We start from the raw sequence: 21,264 nt of genomic DNA, 5'->3' as shown, positions 1-21,264 counted from the left end.
AGTTGATGATCTTTTTTTCTTCTCTCCTTCATATATTTATATATTTTCCCTTTAGACCCTTATCAAGGAACTGAAGAGCTTGTACTACTTTCTCATAAGCCTTTTGTTTACTATTCTTGAATACGTTGCGCGGAGGTCATGTGAATTTGCTATTATAATCACATTGTGTTTTAAAGTGTACTTGTCACTTCAGGTGACTTTTTAGAATTAACGTTTTTCCTTGCGACAATTACCATATATCTGGCCGTGATATTATTTGTATCCAGCAAATATGATTTGCTCCATACATCTGCATCACATGAAGTTTTATATCAAAGCAGAATGTTGTAGAACCTGCTGATTCCTAAAACCATATGTCTTTAGTAGTGATGAGAGGCAGGGGAAATATTCGAATTTGCAATATTTCGCGAATATTTGGTAGAATATTTGTGAATTCAAGGTTATTTTCTTGATCGCGAAAAATCGGCAATGTAATATTCGCTTAATTCACGCACAATACAGACGTGGGTCACTTTTGCTACATTTTTTCAAGCTGCTAGACGTTTCCTGAGACTGGAGAAAATGGTCGGCACGGCAGAACATTACAATAGCTTTATATGCAGATAGAGTGCTCCAATATATTCACGATCGCGAAATTGGCACTAATGATGCAAATATTTTATCGCAATACGTGCAACTTCACATTTTATCAGGTCTGACTACTTATTAGCGATTGGTGCACTAAGTATTATTGTGAACTTGTGACATCACAGCACTATGTACAGTACAGACCAAAAGTTTGGACACACCTTCTCATTCAAAGAGTTTTCTTTATTTTCATGACTATGAAGGCATCAAAACTATGAATTAACACATGTGGAATTATATACATAACAAACAAGTGTGAAACAACTGAAAATATGTCATATTCTAGGTTCTTCAAAGTAGCCACCTTTTGCTTTGATTACTGCTTTGCACACTCTTGGCATTCTCTTGATGAGCTTCAAGAGGTAGTCCCCTGAAATGGTTTTCACTTCACAGGTGTGCCCTGACAGGTTTAATAAGTGGGATTTCTTGCCTTATAAATGGGGTTGGGACCATCAGTGGCGTTGAGGAGAAGTCAGGTGGATACACAGCTGATAGTCCTACTGAATAGACTGTTAGAATTTGTATTATGGCAAGAAAAAAGCAGCTAAGTAAAGAAAAACGAGTGGCCATCATTACTTTAAGAAATGAAGGTCAATCAGTCAGCCGAAAAACTGGGAAAACTTTGAAAGTAAGGGCTATTTGACCATGAAGGAGAGTGATGGGGTGCTGCGCCAGATGACCTGGCCTCCACAGTCACCGGACCTGAACCCAATCGAGATGGCTTGGGGTGAGCTGGACCGCAGAGTGAAGGCAAAAGGGCCAACAAGTGCTAAGCATCTCTGGGAACTCCTTCAAGACTGTTGGAAGACCATTTCAGGGGACTACCTCTTGAAGCTCATCAAGAGAATGCTAAGAGTGTGCAAAGCAGTAATCAAAGCAAAAGGTGGCTACTTTGAAGAACCTAGAATATGACCTATTTTCAGTTGTTTAACACTTGTTTGTTATGTATATAATTCCACATGTGTTAATTCATAGTTTTGATGCCTTCATAGTCATGAAAATAAAGAAAACTCTTTGAATGAGAAGGTGTGTCCAAACTTTTGGTCTGTACTGTATGTAGCATGTATGTATGGACAGCAGAACCTATCAGCTACACTATATCACTATCTAACCTACACTGGCTATCTGTATTATAAACACTGCTCAAAAAAATAAAGGGAACACTTAAACAACACAATATAACTCCAAGTCAATCACACTTCTGTGAAATCAAACTGTCCACTTAGGAAGCAACACTGAGTGACAATCAATTTCACATGCTGTTGTGCAAATGGGATAGACAACAGGTGGAAATTATAGGCAATTAGCAAGACACCCCCAATAAAGGAGTGGTTCTGCAGGTGGTGACCACAGACCACTTCTCAGTTCCTATGCTTCCTGGCTGATGTTTTGGTCACTTTTGAATGCTGGCGGTGCTTTCACTCTAGTGGTAGCATGAGACGGAGTCTACAACCCACACAAGTGGCTCAGGTAGTGCAGCTTATCCAGGATGGCACATCAATGCGAGCTGTGGCAAGAAGGTTTGCTGTGTCTGTCAGCGTAGTGTCCAGAGCATGGAGGCGCTACCAGGAGACAGGCCAGTACATCAGGAGATGTGGAGGAGGCCGTAGGAGGGCAACAACCCAGCAGCAGGACCGCTACCTCCGCCTTTGTGCAAGGAGGAACAGGAGGAGCACTGCCAGAGCCCTGCAAAATGACCTCCAGCAGGCCACAAATGTGCATGTGTCTGCTCAAACGGTCAGAAACAGACTCCATGAGGGTGATATGAGGGCCCGACGTCCACAGGTGGGGGTTGTGCTTGCAGCTCAACACCGTGCAGGACGTTTGGCATTTGCCAGAGAACACCAAGATTGGCAAATTCGCCACTGGCGCCCTGTGCTCTTCACAGATGAGAGCAGGTTCACACTGAGCACATGTGACAGACGTGACAGAGTCTGGAGACACCGTGGAGAACGTTCTGCTGTCTGCAACATCCTCCAGCATGACCGGTTTGGCATAGGTTCAGTAATGGTGTGGGGTGGCATTTCTTTGGAGTGCCGCACAGCCCTCCATGTGCTCGCCAGAGGTACCCTGACTGCCATTAGGTACCGAGATGAGATCCTCAGACCCCTTGTGAGACCATATGCTGGTGCGGTTGGCCCTGGGTTCCTCCTATTGCAAGACAATGCTAGACCTCATGTGGCTGGAGTGTGTCAGCAGTTCCTGCAAGACAAAGGCATTGATGCTATGGACTGGCCCGCCCGTTCCCCAGACCTGAATCCAATTGAGCACATCAGGGACATCATGTTTCGCTCTATCCACCAACGTCACGTTGCACCACAGACTGTCCAGGAGTTGGCAGATGCTTTAGTCCAGGTCTGGGAGGAGATCCCTCAGGAGACCGTCCACCACCTCATCAGGAGCATGCACAGGCGTTGTAGGGAGGTCATACAGGCACGTGGAGGCCACACACACCACTGAGCCTCATTTTGACTTGTTTTAAGGACATTACATCAAAGTTGGATCAGCCTGTAGCGTGTTTTTCCACTTTAATTTTGAGTGTGACTCCAAATCCAGACCTCCATGGGTTGAAAAATTTGATTTCCATTTTTTTATTTTTGTGTGATTTTGTTGTCAGCACATTCAACTATGTAAAGAACAAAGTATTTCAGAAGAATATTTAATTAATTCAGATCTAGGATGTGTTATTTTTGTGTTCCCTTTATTTTTTTGAGCAGTGTATATATAAGCTAACTAACTAACTAACTAACTAACTAACTAACTAACTATCTAATGTAATGACACAGTAAAGCACAGAGCACAGCAATAACACTGCTGTCTCTCTCAGATCTGCAACAAACTGCAGAAAATGGCTGCTGGGGAGGTTCTTATATAGTAAGGGGGAGGCAGCTTTCCTATTGGTTGCTAGGGATGTTGCTAAGCTCAGACAAAGACATTGCAGCCTTCTCATTGGCCCACAAGCAAGAAGCAGGGAGGTTACTGATGGAAAATTAATCTACAATATTCGAAATTACGAATATACACTGCTCAAAAAAATAAAGGGAACACAAAAATAACACATCCTAGATCTGAATTAATTAAATATTCTTCTGAAATACTTTGTTCTTTACATAGTTGAATGTGCTGACAACAAAATCACACAAAAATGAAAAAATGGAAATCAAAATTTTCAACCCATGGAGGTCTGGATTTGGAGTCACACTCAAAATTAAAGTGGAAAAACACACTACAGGCTGATCCAACTTTGATGTAATGTCCTTAAAACAAGTCAAAATGAGGCTCAGTAGTGTGTGTGGCCTCCACGTGCCTGTATGACCTCCCTACAACACCTGTGCATGCTCCTGATGAGGTGGCGGACGGTCTCCTGAGGGATCTCCTCCCAGACCTGGACTAAAGCATCTGCCAACTCCTGGACAGTCTGTGGTGCAACGTGATGTTGGTGGATAGAGCGAGACATGATGTCCCAGATGTGCTCAATTGGATTCAGGTCTGGGGAACGGGCGGGCCAGTCCATAGCATCAATGCCTTCGTCTTGCAGGAACTGCTGACACACTCCAGCCACATGAGGTCTAGCATTGTCTTGCAATAGGAGGAACCCAGGGCCAACCGCACCAGCATATGGTCTCACAAGGGGTCTGAGGATCTCATCTCGGTACCTAATGGCAGTCAGGCTACCTCTGGTGAGCACATGGAGGGCTGTGCGGCCCTCCAAAGAAATGCCACCCCACACCATTACTGACCCAATGCCAAACCGGTCATGCTGGAGGATGTTGCAGGCAGCAGAACGTTCTCCACGGCGTCTCCAGACTCTGTCACGTCTGTCACATGTGCTCAGTGTGAACCTGCTTTCATCTGTGAAGAGCACGGGGCGCCAGTGGCGAATTTGCCAATCTTGGTGTTCTCTGGCAAATGCCAAACGTCCTGCACGGTGTTAGGCTGTAAGCACAACCACCACCTGTGGACGTCGGGCCCTCATATCACCCTCATGGAGTCTGTTTCTGACCGTTTGAGCAGACACATGCACATTTGTGGCCTGCTGGAGGTAATTTTGCAGGGTTTTGGCAGTGCTCCTCCTGTTCCTCCTTGCACAAAGGCGGAGGTAGCGGTCCTGCTGCTGGGTTGTTGCCCTCCTACGGCCTCCTCCACGTCTCCTGATTTACTGGCCTGTCTCCTGGTAGCGCCTCCATGCTCTGGACACTACGCTGACAGATACAGCAAACCTTCTTGCCACAGCTCGCATTGATGTGCCATCCTGGATAAGCTGCACTACCTGAGCCACTTGTGTGGGTTGTAGACTCTGTCTCATGCTACCACTAGAGTGAAAGCACCGCCAGCATTCAAAAGTGACCAAAACATCAGCCAGGAAGCATAGGAACTGAGAAGTGGTCAGGTCACCACCTGCAGAACCACTCCTTTATTGGGGGGGTCTTGCTAATTGCCTATAATTTCCACCTGTTGTCTATCCCATTTGCACAACAGCATGTGAAATTGATTGTCACTCAGTGTTGCTTCCTAAGTGGACAGTTTGATTTCACAGAAGTGTGATTGACTTGGAGTTACATTGTGTTGTTTAAGTGTTCCCTTTATTTTTTTGAGCAGTGTATATCACTATATTCTAAATATTTGCAAATTCTTGAAGTGCCGATATTCGCGATTATTATTCGCTATTCGAAAATTCGTGACCAACGCTAGTCTTTAGTTAACCTGAAGAGTCTACATGGGAAGAATTGAAAGAGTCCTACGCTAGCTACGAAAGGAAGAGCCAACAAATCTGAGGGTATCAGGAAACATTTATAGACATCGCTTATTATATTTGACACCTACAGTACTCTGCATGTTCTCAAAGGTGTCTACTTCTCATGTCTTCCATTGCGTCCATACACATGGTCAGGCAGGGTACATCCGTGACCACTGATCCATTCACACTACTCATTCTGGTTTAGCAGTGAAGCGTAATAGGTGGCTCTGATCTCCTGTTTTAGTGATCAGTATGACCCAGCTATAGAGCCCCTGGATATAATACATATTAATACGTATCCCGAGGATAAGTCTTCAATGCTTTTTATGGGATCACGTAATTAAATAAAGGAGGAGTCATCTGTATCACTGAGTGTCAGCCAGAGGAGGATGAGGAGAGCTGCAGTTGTACAGTAGGATCAGAACAGGTGACAGCACAGAGGACCCCAGGGAAGATCAGATGGAGGAGGCTCAAATATACGAGTGGCTTCACCTGTTAGGTCTCCTGTCTCTATCATATCTGGTCCTAAAACAGGTGTGGAACCTGCTGGTTGGGTTCAAAAACCATATACTCTCCCGGTGGTGGAGGCCTAACTTCACGAAGTATGATGGATGGGCAGGTAAGTGGGGACGGGGTGCACTACGACTCACACCGACCATACTATAATCTGCCATTGGCTACACTGCTGATTCCCACATAATGTCAAACGATGAATAGAATGTCATACTTTGACCACAGTCATATACTGTCCACATAGTTGAAGAACATGCTCAAGGAGTGGCAAACTTTTGCCCACATAGATCCAGAAATTGCTTATATATATATCCATTGAGAGCCTACATAGTGCTCTACAGATAAATGGCCATAGTTCACAGTACCACCACCACCACTGACCAACCACGTTGTAACAGGAACCTGTCAGGAGCTTCATGCTAATGGAACCACACGGAGAAGAGTCACCCGAGCAGTTTCCCGCCAGCTTTTTCACAGGCCTCTCAGACAGTGCCCTATAATGTCCCTATTAACAGTACGAGTTAGAGACTTCTTGCTATTAACTCCTGGAGTCAGAGAGTCCCATGGATAAAAGTCTAGAACACTCACTTGAGTCAGAAATCCAAACCATGGTGAGTTCAGCCCAAGTAATCAAGAAATGGGATCCAGAGGGTAAATAAAATCCAAAAAGTTATTGAAGTAAATCCTTTAAAAATCAAATCCCCTTCTGTGCATTGCTGACAAGTTTCGACCAACTGTAGCGGTCTTAGTCGTAGCATACAAACACCACGAAAGCCGACCACAGGACCAATCCCGCTGAGCAATCTAATACCTCTGTGTGAATACCACGCTAGGGTCACGTTAATGATGATACATACGTCCACAAAGCGATCAATTCATATAATGATAAACACGGAATCAGTTCACTCAATAATGGGACATAAGGTCCATGGGAGCACGTGTGGTTAGAGTCATGATCCAATACGCCTCACTATCCTGGAGGTGATGTTCAATATTTCCTCCTCTGGGGGTGTTTTCACATCTCAATAGCCCTTACTCTGCAGGAGGCCAGCTATCCTTCATCGCACTCTTCAAAAAATGCCTGGAGGCCCCAGAAATGTTCAGATGATCACTTCCAGAGATACCATTAAGAGGCTCCAGGATCTGCATTGTTACCCATCTAGATGTGCAAACCACGAATGAGATGTCGCATAATGGGCATGACATTTAGTAAATAACTGATATTACAATTAACGTAATTCTTTATGTAAAATGTGGTTGTATGATTGGTAAAGCTTGTTATAGGTTTAGCGTACATACAGGTTCTGCACGGAGGCCACATCGATAAAAGCCACGACAGTGCAGCCACGTTTTATTAGATTGTACAGGACGTAGGGAGCTTGGACAAATGTGTCTACCTATTGTAGGTGTAGATTACTTTGCATCTCTGTCATAATAAAAATTGGAGTTTCTCATCTTCATAAAGTAATGGTAGGTAGCTAAATAGGATATCTCGTATTTGTGTGAACTGAGGGCTATATTCTCAAACTTCTACTGGAATGTTGTCTCTTTTTTGGATTTATTGCAATATGTTCCGAAAAGGAGATCCTGATGGGATCTTGTATCAAATTTACCAATAGCCCTGTCCAACAGAGAGTCAGAGAGTGCTCCATTATATCTGCATTATCAGTGTATGTCAGAGAGCGCTCCATTATGTCTATATTATCAGTGTATGTCAGAGAGTGCTCCATTATGTCTGTATTATCAGTGTATGTCAGAGAGCGATCCATTATGTCTGTATTATCAGTGTATGTCAGAGAGTGCCCTATTATGTCTGTATTATCAGTGTGGGTCAGAGAGTGCCCCATTATGTCTGTATTATCAGTGTGGGTCAGAGAGTGCTCCATTATGTCTGTATTATCTGTGTGGGTCAGAGAGTGCTCCATTATGTCTGTATTATCAGTGTATGTTAGAGAGTGCTCCATTATGTCTGTATTATCAGTGTATGTCAGAGAGTGCTCCATTATATCTGCATTATCAGTGTATGTCAGAGAGTGCTCCATTATGTCTGTATTATCAGTATGGGTCAGAGATTGCCCCATTATGTCTGTATTATCAGTGTATGTCAGAGAGTGCTCCATTATGTCTGTATTATCAGTGTATGTCAGAGAGTGCCCTATTATGTCTGTATTATCAGTGTATGTCAGAGAGTGCCCTATTATGTCTGTATTATCAGTGTATGTCAGAGATTGCCCCATTATGTCTGTATTATCAGTGTATGTCAGAGAGTGCTCCATTATGTCTGTATTATCAGTGTATGTCAGAGAGTGCCCTATTATGTCTGTATTATCAGTGTATGTCAGAGAGTGCTCCATTATGTCTGTATTATCAGTGTGAGTCAGAGAGTGCTCCATTATGTCTGTATTATCAGTGTGGGTCAGAGAGTGCTCCATTATGTCTGTATTATCAGTGTATGTCAGAGAGTGCTCCATTATGTCTGTATTATCAGTGTATGTCAGAGAGTGCTCCATTATGTCTGTATTATCAGTATGGGTCAGAGAGTGCTCCATTATGTCTGTATTATTACTGTAGGTCAGAGAGTGCTCCATTATGTCTGTATGATCAGTGTGGGTCAGAGAGTGCCCCATTATGTCTGTATGATCAGTGTATGCCAGAGAGTGCTCCATTATGTCTGTATTATCAGTGTATGTCAGAGAGTGCTCCATTATGTCTGTATTATCAGTGTATGTCAGAGAGTGCCCCATTATGTCTGTATTATCAGTGTATGTCAGAGAGTGCCCTATTATGTCTGTATGATCAGTGTGGGTCAGAGAGTGCTCCATTATGTCTGTATTATCAGTGTATGTCAGAGAGTGCTCCATTATGTCTGTATTATCAGTGTATGTCAGAGAGTGCTCCATTATGTCTGTATTATCAGTGTATGTCAGAGAGTGCCCTATTATGTCTGTATGATCAGTGTGGGTCAGAGAGTGCTCCATTATGTCTGTATTATCAGTGTATGTCAGAGAGTGCTCCATTATGTCTGTATTATCAGTGTATTTCAGAGAGTGCCCCATTATGTCTGTATTATCAGTGTATGTCAGAGAGTGCTCCATTATGTCTGTATTATCATTGTATGTCAGAGAGTGCCCCATTATGTCTGTATTATCAATATGGGTCAGAGAGTGCCCCATTATGTCTGTATTATCAGTGTATGTCAGAGAGTGCCCCATTATGTCTGTATTAACAGTGTATGTCAGAGAGTGCCCTATTATTTCTGTATTATCAGTATGGGTCAGAGAGTGCTCCATTATGTCTGTATTATCAGTGTATGTCAGAGAGTGCTCCTTTATGTCTGTATTAACAGTGTATGTCAGAGAGTGCTCCATTATGTCTGTATTATCAGTGGATGTCAGAGAGTGCTCCATTATGTCTGTATTATCAGTGTATTTCAGAGAGTGCCCTATTATGTCTGTATTATCAGTGTATGTCAGAGAGTGCTCCATTATGTCTGTATTATCATTGTATGTCAGAGAGTGCTCCATTATGTCTGTATTATCAATATGGGTCAGAGAGTGCCCCATTATGTCTGTATTATCAGTGTATGTCAGAGAGTGCCCCATTATGTCTGTATTAACAGTGTATGTCAGAGAGTGCCCTATTATTTCTGTATTATCAGTATGGGTCAGAGAGTGCTCCATTATGTCTGTATTATCAGTGTATGTCAGAGAGTGCTCCATTATGTCTGTATTAACAGTGTATGTCAGAGAGTGCCCTATTATTTCTGTATTATCAGTATGGGTCAGAGAGTGCCCCATTATGTCTGTATTATCATTGTATGTCAGAGAGTGCTCCATTATGTCTGTATTATCAGTGGATGTCAGAGAGTGCTCCATTATGTCTGTATTATCAGTGTATTTCAGAGAGTGCCCTATTATGTCTGTATGAACAGTGTGGGTCAGAGAGTGCTCCATTAGGTCTGTATGATCAGTGTGGGTCAGAGAGTGCTCCATTATGTCTGTATTATCAGTGTAACTCAGAGAGTGACCCATTATGTCTATATTATCAGTGTGGGTCAGAGAGTGCTCCATTATGTCTGTATTATTAGCGTGGGTCAGAGAGTGCTCCATTATGTCTGTATTATCAGTGTATGTCAGAGAGTGCCCTATTATGTCTGTATTATCAGTGTGGGTCAGAGAGTGCTCCATTATGTCTGTATTATCATTGTGGGTTAGAGAGCGCTCCATTATGTCTGTATTATTAGTGTATGTCAGAGAGTGCTCCATTATGTCTGTATTATCAGTGTGGGTCAGAGAGCGCTCCATTATGTCTGTATTATCAGTGTGGGTCAGAGAGTGCCCCATTATGTCTGTATTATCAGTGTATGTCAGAGAGTGCTCCATTATGTCTGTATTATCAGTATGGGTCAGAGAGTGCTCCATTATGTCTGTATTATCAGTGTAACTCAGAGAGTGACCCATTATGTCTATATTATCAGTGTGGGTCAGAGAGTGCTCCATTATGTCTGTATTATCAGCGTGGGTCAGAGAGTGCTCCATTATGTCTGTATTATCAGTGTATGTCAGAGAGTGCCCTATTATGTCTGTATTATCAGTGTGGGTCAGAGAGTGCTCCATTATGTCTGTATTATCATTGTGGGTTAGAGAGCGCTCCATTATGTCTGTATTATTAGTGTATGTCAGAGAGTGCTCCATTATGTCTGTATTATCAGTGTGGGTCAGAGAGCGCTCCATTATGTCTGTATTATCAGTGTGGGTCAGAGAGTGCCCCATTATGTCTGTATTATCAGTGTATGTCAGAGAGTGCTCCATTATGTCTGTATTATCAGTATGGGTCAGAGAGTGCTCCATTATGTCTGTATTATCAGTATGGGTCAGAGCGTGCTCCATTATGTCTGTATTATCAGTGTAACTCAGAGAGTACCCTATTATGTCTGTATTATCCGCGTGGGTCAGAGAGTGCTCCATTATGTCTGTATTATCAGTCAGAGAGTGCTCCATTATGTCTGTATTATCAGTGTTGGTCAGAAAGCGCCCCATTATGTCTGTATTATCAGTGTGGGTCAGAGATTGCTCCATTATGTCTGTATTATTAGTGTAATGCAGAGAGTGCTCCGTTATGTCTGTATTATCAGTATGGGTCAGAGAGTGCTCCATTATGTCTGTATTATCAGTATGGGTCAGAAAGTGCTCTATTATGTCTGTATTATCAGTATGGGTCAGAGCATGCCCCATTATGTCTGTATTATCAGCGTGGGTCAGAGAGTGACCTATTATGTCTGTATTATCAGTGTAACTCAGAGAGTGACCCATTATGTCTGTATTATCAGTATTGGTCAAAGAGTGCCCCATTATGTCTGTATTATCAGTGTATTTCAGAGAGTGCCCTATTATGTCTGTATTATCAGTGTAACTCATAGAGTGCTCCATTATGTCTGTATTATCAGTGTAACTCAGAGAGTGACCTATTATGTCTGTATTATAAGTGTATGTCAGAGAGTGCTCCGTTATGTCTGTATTTTCAGTGTAACTCAGAGAGTACCCTATTATGTCTGTATTATCAGTGTGGGTCAGAGAGCACTCCATTGTGTCTGTATTATTAGTGTATGTCAGAGAGTGCCCCATTATGTCTGTATTATCAGTATGGGTCAGAGAGTGCTCCATTATGTCTGTATTATCTGTGTGGGTCAGAGAGTGCTCCATTATGTCTGTATTATCAGTGTAACTCAGTGTGCTTCATTATGTCTGTATTATCAGTATGGGTCAGAGAGTGCCCCATTATGTCTGTATTATCAGTGTAACTCAGAGAGTGCCCTATTATGTCTGTATTATCAGTGTATATCAGAGAGTGCTTCATTATGTCTGTATTATCTGTGTGGGTCAGAGAGTGCTCCATTATGTCTGCATTATCAGTGTGGGTCAGAGTGCCCCATTATGTCTGTATTATCAGTGTATGTCAGAGAGTGCTCCATTATGTCTGTATTATCAGTATGGGTCAGAGAGTGCTCCATTATGTCTGTATTATCAGTATGTGTCAGAGCGTGCTCCATTATGTCTGTATTATCAGTGTAACTCAGAGAGTACCCTATTATGTCTGTATTATCCGCGTGGGTCAGAGAGTGCTCCATTATGTCTGTATTATCAGTGTTGGTCAGAAAGCGCCCCATTATGTCTGTATTATCAGTGTGGGTCAGAGATTGCTCCATTATGTCTGTATTATTAGTGTAATGCAGAGAGTGCTCCGTTATGTCTGTATTATCAGTATGGGTCAGAGAGTGCTCCATTATGTCTGTATTATCAGTATGGGTCAGAGAGTGCTCTATTATGTCTGTATTATCAGTATGGGTCAGAGCATGCCCCATTATGTCTGTATTATCAGCGTGGGTCAGAGAGTGACCTATTATGTCTGTATTATCAGTGTAACTCAGAGAGTGACCCATTATGTCTGTATTATCAGTATTGGTCAAAGAGTGCCCCATTATGTCTGTATTATCAGTGTATTTCAGAGAGTGCCCTATTATGTCTGTATTATCAGTGTAACTCATAGAGTGCTCCATTATGTCTGTATTATCAGTGTAACTCAGAGAGTGACCTATTATGTCTGTATTATAAGTGTATGTCAGAGAGTGCTCCGTTATGTCTGTATTTTCAGTGTAACTCAGAGAGTACCCTATTATGTCTGTATTATCAGTGTGGGTCAGAGAGCACTCCATTGTGTCTGTATTATTAGTGTATGTCAGAGAGTGCCCCATTATGTCTGTATTATCAGTATGGGTCAGAGAGTGCTCCATTATGTCTGTATTATCTGTGTGGGTCAGAGAGTGCTCCATTATGTCTGTATTATCAGTGTAACTCAGTGTGCTTCATTATGTCTGTATTATCAGTATGGGTCAGAGAGTGCCCCATTATGTCTGTATTATCAGTGTAACTCAGAGAGTGCCCTATTATGTCTGTATTATCAGTGTATATCAGAGAGTGCTTCATTATGTCTGTATTATCTGTGTGGGTCAGAGAGTGCTCCATTATGTCTGCATTATCAGTGTGGGTCAGAGTGCCCCATTATGTCTGTATTATCAGTGTATGTCAGAGAGTGCTCCATTATGTCTGTATTATCAGTATGGGTCAGAGAGTGCTCCATTATGTCTGTATTATCAGTATGTGTCAGAGCGTGCTCCATTATGTCTGTATTATCAGTGTAACTCAGAGAGTACCCTATTATGTCTGTATTATCCGCGTGGGTCAGAGAGTGCTCCATTATGTCTGTATTATCAGTGTTGGTCAGAAAGCGCCCCATTATGTCTGTATTATCAGTGTGGGTCAGAGATTGCTCCATTATGTCTGTATTATTAGTGTAATGCAGAGAGTGCTCCGTTATGTCTGTATTATCAGTATGGGTCAGAGAGTGACCCATTTTGTCTGTATTATCAGTGTAACTCAGAGAGTGCCCCATTATGTCTGTATTATCAGTGTATGTCAGAGAGTGCTCCATTATGTCTGTATTATCAGTGTAACTCATAGAGTGCTCCATTATGTCTGTATTATCAGTGTAACTCAGAGAGTGACCTATTATGTCTGTATTATAAGTGTATGTCAGAGAGTGCTCCGTTATGTCTGTATTTTCAGTGTAACTCAGAGAGTACCCTATTATGTCTGTATTATCAGTGTGGGTCAGAGAGCACTCCATTGTGTCTGTATTATTAGTGTATGTCAGAGAGTGCCCCATTATGTCTGTATTATCAGTATGGGTCAGAGAGTGCTCCATTATGTCTGTATTATCAGTGTAACTCAGTGTGCTTCATTATGTCTGTATTATCAGTATGGGTCAGAGAGTGCCCCATTATGTCTGTATTATCAGTGTAACTCAGAGAGTGCCCTATTATGTCTGTATTATCAGTGTATGTCAGAGAGTGCTTCATTATGTCTGTATTATCTGTGTGGGTCAGAGAGTGCTCCATTATGTCTGCATTATCAGTGTGGGTCAGAGTGCCCCATTATGTCTGTATTATCATTATGGGTCAGAGAGTGCCCCATTATGTCTGTATTATCAGTGTGGGTCAGAGAGTACTCCATTATTTCTGTATTATCAGTGTAACTCAGAGAGTACCCTATTATGTCTCTATTATCAGTGTGGGTCAGAGAGCGCTCCATTATGTCTGTATTATCAGTGTGGGTCATAGAGCGCTCCATTATGTCTGTATTATTAGTGTATGTCAGAGAGTGCCCCAATATGTCTGTATTATCAGTGTGGGTCAGAGAGTGACCCATTATGTCTGTATTATCTGTGTAACTCAGAGAGTACTCTATTTTGTCTGTATTATCAGTGTGGGTCAGAGAGCGCTCCATTATGTCTGTATTATTAGTGTATGTCAGAGAGTGCCCCATTATGTCTGTATTATCAGTGTATGACAGAGAGTGCCCCATTATGTCTGTATTATCAGTATGGGTCAGAGAGTGCCCCATTATGTCTGTATTATCAGTGTATGACAGAGAGTGCCCCATTATGTCTGTATTATCAGTATGGGTCAGAGAGTGCCCTATTATGTCTGTATTATCTGTGTGTGTCAGAGAGTGCTCCATTATGTCTGTATTATCAGTCAGAGAGTGCCCCATTATGTCTGTATTATCAGTGTATGACAGAGAGTGCCCCATTATGTCTGTATTATCAGTATGGGTCAGAGAGTGCCCCATTATGTCTGTATTATCAGTATGGGTCAGAGCGTGCTCCATTATGTCTGTATTATCAGTGTAACTCAGAGAGTACCCTATTATGTCTGTATTATCCGCGTGGGTCAGAGAGTGCTCCATTATGTCTGTATTATCAGTGTTGGTCAGAAAGCGCCCCATTATGTCTGTATTATCAGTGTGGGTCAGAGATTGCTCCATTATGTCTGTATTATTAGTGTAATGCAGAGAGTGCTCCGTTATGTCTGTATTATCAGTATGGGTCAGAGAGTGACCCATTTTGTCTGTATTATCAGTGTAACTCAGAGAGTGCCCCATTATGTCTGTATTATCAGTGTATGTCAGAGAGTGCTCCATTATGTCTGTATTATCAGTGTAACTCATAGAGTGCTCCATTATGTCTGTATTATCAGTGTAACTCAGAGAGTGACCTATTATGTCTGTATTATAAGTGTATGTCAGAGAGTGCTCCGTTATGTCTGTATTTTCAGTGTAACTCAGAGAGTACCCTATTATGTCTGTATTATCAGTGTGGGTCAGAGAGCACTCCATTGTGTCTGTATTATTAGTGTATGTCAGAGAGTGCCCCATTATGTCTGTATTATCAGTATGGGTCAGAGAGTGCTCCATTATGTCTGTATTATCAGTGTAACTCAGTGTGCTTCATTATGTCTGTATTATCAGTATGGGTCAGAGAGTGCCCCATTATGTCTGTATTATCAGTGTAACTCAGAGAGTGCCCTATTATGTCTGTATTATCAGTGTATGTCAGAGAGTGCTTCATTATGTCTGTATTATCTGTGTGGGTCAGAGAGTGCTCCATTATGTCTGCATTATCAGTGTGGGTCAGAGTGCCCCATTATGTCTGTATTATCATTATGGGTCAGAGAGTGCCCCATTATGTCTGTATTATCAGTGTGGGTCAGAGAGTACTCCATTATTTCTGTATTATCAGTGTAACTCAGAGAGTACCCTATTATGTCTCTATTATCAGTGTGGGTCAGAGAGCGCTCCATTATGTCTGTATTATCAGTGTGGGTCAGAGAGCGCTCCATTATGTCTGTATTATTAGTGTATGTCAGAGAGTGCCCCATTATGTCTGTATTATCAGTGTGGGTCAGAGAGCGCTCCATTATGTCTGTATTATTAGTGTATGTCAGAGAGTGCCCCATTATGTCTGTATTATCAGTGTATGACAGAGAGTGCCCCATTATGTCTGTATTATCAGTATGGGTCAGAGAGTGCCCCATTATGTCTGTATTATCAGTGTATGACAGAGAGTGCCCCATTATGTCTGTATTATCAGTATGGGTCAGAGAGTGCCCTATTATGTCTGTATTATCTGTGTGTGTCAGAGAGTGCTCCATTATGTCTGTATTATCAGTCAGAGAGTGCCCCATTATGTCTGTATTATCAGTGTATGACAGAGAGTGCCCCATTATGTCTGTATTATCAGTATGGGTCAGAGAGTGCCCCATTATGTCTGTATTATCAGTATGGGTCAGAGAGTGCTCCATTATGTCTGTTTTATCAGTGTATGACAGAGAGTGCCCCATTATGTCTGTATCATCAGTATGGGTCAGAGAGTGCCCTATTATGTCTGTATTATCTGTGTAACTCAGAGAGTGCTCCATTATGTCTGTATTATCAGTGTGGGTCAGAGAGTGCTCCATTTTGTCTGTATTATCAGTGTGTGTCAGAGAGTGCTCCATTATGTCTGTATTATCAGTCAGAGAGTGCCCCATTATGTCTGTATTAATAGTGAAGATCAGTGAGTGCCCTATTATATCCCTATTAACAACGCAGTTCAGAGAGTCCCCCGTTATGTCCCTATTAAAGCTGCAAGTCAGAAAGACCTCCAATTTGTCCCCATTAATAATGCTGGAAATAGAATGCCCACATTATACTACGGGTAAGAGAGTGCCCCATTATATCCTTAGGGCCAAAGAGTCCCTCATTATGTCGCTATTAACAGTAAGGGTCAGTAAGTGCTCCCTATTAACTCCTACGAGTCAAAGAGTGCCCCTTGATGTCCATATTAACAGTGCAGGTCAGAGTGCCCCATTGTGTCTTTATTAACATTGCGGTGTCAGAGAGCGCTCCATTATGTTTGTATTAGCAGTGCAGGTCAGAGAGTGCTCCATGTTAACACTAGGGGTCAGACAGTATGCTATGTTCCTATTAACAGTGGGGGTCAGAGTGCCTCATTATGTCCCTATTAACAGTGCGAGTAAGAGAGCCCCATTATGTCTCTATAAACACTGTGGTTCATAGCGTGCCCTATTATTTCCTTATTGACAGTGTGAATATGGGAGTGCCCCATTATGTCCCCATAAACAGTGCTGGTCAAAGAGTTTACCACAATGTCCCTATTAACAGTGCAGGTCAGAGAGAGACCCACCATGTCCCTATTAAATACTTGTCAGAGAGTTCCCCATTTAGTCCCTATTAACACTGTGGGTTAGAGAGCGCCCCATAATATTCCTTATTATTCCTTATTAACTCCCATCATGCCAAGGTATGTGTATTTTTAACACCACATCATAGATCCAGCTCAGTCTACAAACAAGCGTTTGCTCGAGGCAATGACTGGATGAGCATATATTCCTATAAACGTTCGCTCCTGATCATCGTCTTACACAAAGTCCCCTAAGACCCGCCCTGTCTTATGTCTTGTCTGAACAAGAGCAGCCTCTTCAGCTTATTTCAGCAGTATGATCTCCACAGGGTATTGGTTCTCTAGAAGCTTCTGGGCTTCTAAATCAAGAAGATCGAGTCTGTGCACTTTTACAGTAATATCAGCCGGAAGTCAACTGAGGGCAAGAGTGTGACACTCATGATCTGACTGGTGGGACCCTCCAACAATGATCTAACAATGGTCTATGGTGTCCATGTGTGTGATATGGTCTAGGAGGTCAATGAATGTTTGGCTTCAATGACACAAAGCAGAGACCCTGAAAATGATAGGGAACTGAAACAAAGTATGTTCCATATAACTATGGTCTGTTTATTCTTTCCACAGTGGTAACTGGAGCGACAGATGGAATCGGGAAGGCTTACGCAAAGGAGGTCAGTAGCCTGTGGTCTATCAGTCTATTTATCTATCTCTTATACCTGTCTCATACTTCAATGTCTTCTGTGTAGTTGGCCAGGAGAGGCCTCGATGTCGTCCTCATCGGTCGGAATGTAGAGAAGCTGGAAAAAGTTGCAGAGGAGATAGGTAAGGGGCAAGAAGTTCTTATCCATGATACCAAGTAAACAATTGCATTAGATACAAGATGAATGTTTACTCAAGACATCAAATATCAAGAAAAAAGACCTGATCTTCATATGTATCTTATATCCACAGAAAAAGAGAGCAAACGAAGAACCAAAATCATCCAGGTAGACTTCACAGAAGGGCTTGACATCTATGCAAAAGTGGAACAGGAACTGAGGAACCTGGTAATCTGTGTTTTAGGTAGGTCAAGATGTGCAACTGGTGTTCCTTACAGCTCCACTCCTGACGTCCACAAATCTTTATCCCACAGCACTGAGGAACCATCTAGAGGTTCCTTTTACAGTGTTAAGTCTTGATTTGTAGGCCCACTTTTGTCTGGTCTCTTATTATGGGGTCATCATGAACGTTGGTCTTAAGTGAATGTTCTCACTTGCTGAACTACCTTTAGGTGATCTGTGACCACTCGAGTCCTGGACAGCTTCAATATTATCCCTCATCATCTCCACCTTTGGTTCAACCCACATCCTCGAGGCTTAGCAATGGCTTAATATTCCTTACTAAGTTTTAAGTATCTTTGTTCAGGAAGTCCTATTAAAGGGGTTTTTCAGGACTTAGATATTGAAGGCCTATCCCCAGGATAGGTCATCAATTTAAGAGCAGTGTAGGTCCAGTGTCGGTGTACTGCAGGTCCACTCTCACTCGCTTGCAGTATCAGGCATGACCACTACACAGTGGACAGAACCCTGTGCTCCTGCGTCACTGTAAAGTTGCCAATGCCAGCTAATGCTGAAAACAGCTGATCGGTGTGGGTGCGGGGTGTCAGACCCCCACTAATCTGAAACCGCTGACCTATCCTGGGGACAGGTCATGAATATGCAAGCTCTTTAAGTTAGCAGCATGTTCCATCCGTCTATCCAGTGTGTGGGGATGGAGGAGGCAAACCTTTTAGTTTTTTTTTTTGCATGGCGCAGACCTTATGGTCACTCCACAGGAGGGCATGGTACATATCAAACATTGCATCACAAACATATCTACAGTCCATACTCTAAGTGGTTATGGCCCTCAGAATGAGGGTATAGCTCTTGATTGTCACAGTCTATTAAATGCACAGCACGCTTACTGGTTGCAGTAAGGGCAAATACACTTAGTGGTTACACATCTGTAGTAAAGAGGCAAAAAAAAAGCCTATTAGAAGAGGGACTGTCTTCAACTATTGACATTCCATAAGATGCAAGTTGCACCTTCTGGATCCAGGGTCAATGTTACAGCCTGTAGGCCTCAAACTCGGCAGTCTCCTCTAAGTTGTTATACCGTACTTACTTGGGGTATTACTCGTTCTGCTGTTCCAGTTTTTCTCGGGACTGACATTGGTTTCCCTTTGGCGCAGCAGAACTAAGGCTACTGCTTCAATTCTCAGAAGACCTTTGGTCACCTATAACGCACCTGGTTGTTGTCTCAGCAGTCAACATCTGCAACTGTATTGTCTTATTTGGTGGCATGTCTGCAAGGAAGAAGACTCCTTCTGTCATGCCACAGCTCAAGCAGCTGCTCAGATCCTCTCTTCATAGCCCTTTCTTAGGGATTACTTTTACAGACTAAACTGCTGGGCCTGCTATGCGGCCCATTCTTCAGTGAACCCTTCCTGACGTTCTTCTGCAGCTTGCCTTTCACTGATGCAGGTCCACCATGTGGCATGCTCCATGTTTACCCCACTACCAGACTTCCATTGGTGGTGGGGCAGTACCATCTAGTGGCAAAATTGTGCTACTACATCCAAGCTGCCACATGTTTTCAGCTTGCAACTCTGGAAATCAGACCAGAACTTATGTAAGAGGACTGAAAACAGCCTATTGCAAGAAAGGTTGCATCCCTTTCAGGTTTGGCCCGGTATTTGTGCCAATATCACCTACGTCGACCTGTTCTGTGACTTACTGCTTTGCACTGTTATGCTTATTGCATGCCATTATATCTCCCTGCACTTACAAGTGCCATGAAATGTAATGTGTCTTTAAGCCTCTGTGAGACGCTAAGTAATCAAATGCATATAAGCAATGCATAAAAATGCCCAATGTGTGTCACGGTGCTCCTACCTGGATACCGTCGCTCTCCAGGGTTAGTCTCCGCAGCAATAAAGGGGAGGATGATAGTTGGTGGATAAAGAGTCCAGACTTGGTAAAAGTTCAACAGCTTTACTTGAAAAAAAAACTTGCATCCAGACAATATTTGGTCTTTCTCTTGGCTTCAGTAGGTTTTGGGGTAAACTGGCAGGCAAACTTGGATACCTTCCTTTTTCTTTCTCTGCTATGCTAGACTCTGCCTGCTAGTTGGACTTCGGTCTGGTAGTTGGACTCTAAGACAGTTCTGGTACCCTTGAGGGAGCTGCCTTTGACTGTTGACCCCTCATAATACTCTGTCCGTAAACTGTAAGGAGTCAAGGTGCTCTATGAGCTGCTTCCCTTGGAAGACTCCTACTGCACCATGTTTCTTTTCTCCAACTCTCAATTATCGGCTGACTATAGCAGGGATGGCCAGCCTGCGGCTCTCCAGCTGCTGCAAAACTACAGCTCCCACCATGCCCTGCTGTAAGCTGATAGCTGTAGGTAGTCTGGGCATGCTGGGAGTTGTAGTTTTGCAACATCTGGAGAGCCTAAGGTTGGCCATCCCTGGACTATAGACTGACTACAGCTTCCTGCAACACCTCCCTTTGGTAGAAAACAGAACTAGCCCAGTTCTGCCCAAAAAGGTGGAGAATATAATGGTAAGTTACAGTCTATCTAAAAATCTCTCTCTGCCAGATACACTGCCACCTACTGGTCAACCAGGCACATTGCATGAAATATAATAAATAACTGTTACATAACAAGACTTTTAAGGCACAGTGTAAGAGGACCTGGAATAAATACACAGATGACATTATTGGCTAGTAGTATTGAGCAAACTTGTGATTTGCAAGTTCAGCCTTCGGGTTATCTAAGAATTCCATAATGGATTCCATTACCATGGACCATAACGGAATTCTATGATGGCATGCACCACGGAAGCCTATCAGAGGCATTCTGTATTGCATTCTGTCATAATAGAAGTCTATGATAGGCTTTCATGGTGCATGCCATCATAGAATTCCGATATGGTCCATGGTAACGGAATCCATTACAGAATTCTTAGATAACCCGAACGTTGAACTTGCAAATCCCAAGTTTACTCAACACTATTGGCTAGCCATAAGAGACAGTTAGCAGGGTGTAGGAATGGTAGTGCCCTCTCTGGGGTACTACAGTTGGGCTACTGGTATTGGATTATATGTGTTCAGGACCTTCTTGGCTCATATGTTCAAAAGATCCAGGCCCTTGAGTTAGGGTACTTTCACACTAGTGTCAAAGTTTTCCGGTGTAGAGTTCCATCGTAGGGGCTCAATACCGGAAAGAAACGCTTCAGTTTTGTCCCAATGCATTCTGAATGGAAAGCAATCCGTTCAGTATGCATCA

General features: G+C 42.7%; 1 protein-coding gene across 1 annotated transcript in view; it reads left to right on the top strand.

Moving 5' to 3' along the window:
- Positions 1–5,733: 5,733 nt before the first annotated feature.
- LOC120986585 (very-long-chain 3-oxoacyl-CoA reductase-B-like) overlaps positions 5,734–21,264 on the top strand; it is a 61,889-nt gene continuing 46,358 nt past the window's right edge. The window contains exons 1-4 of the mRNA XM_040415246.1: positions 5,734–5,984; positions 17,582–17,628; positions 17,704–17,779; positions 17,909–18,019. Of these exons, the coding sequence (XP_040271180.1) occupies positions 5,825–5,984; positions 17,582–17,628; positions 17,704–17,779; positions 17,909–18,019 (394 nt within the window). The 5' untranslated portion in view covers positions 5,734–5,824. The remainder of the gene's footprint in view (positions 5,985–17,581; positions 17,629–17,703; positions 17,780–17,908; positions 18,020–21,264) is intronic.

Source organism: Bufo bufo, chromosome 1, assembly GCF_905171765.1.
Source record: "Bufo bufo chromosome 1, aBufBuf1.1, whole genome shotgun sequence".
Classification (NCBI taxonomy): domain Eukaryota; kingdom Metazoa; phylum Chordata; class Amphibia; order Anura; family Bufonidae; genus Bufo; species Bufo bufo.
The sequence above is the reverse complement of the archived record's forward strand: the minus strand, read 5'-3'. Positions and strand labels throughout refer to the sequence as shown.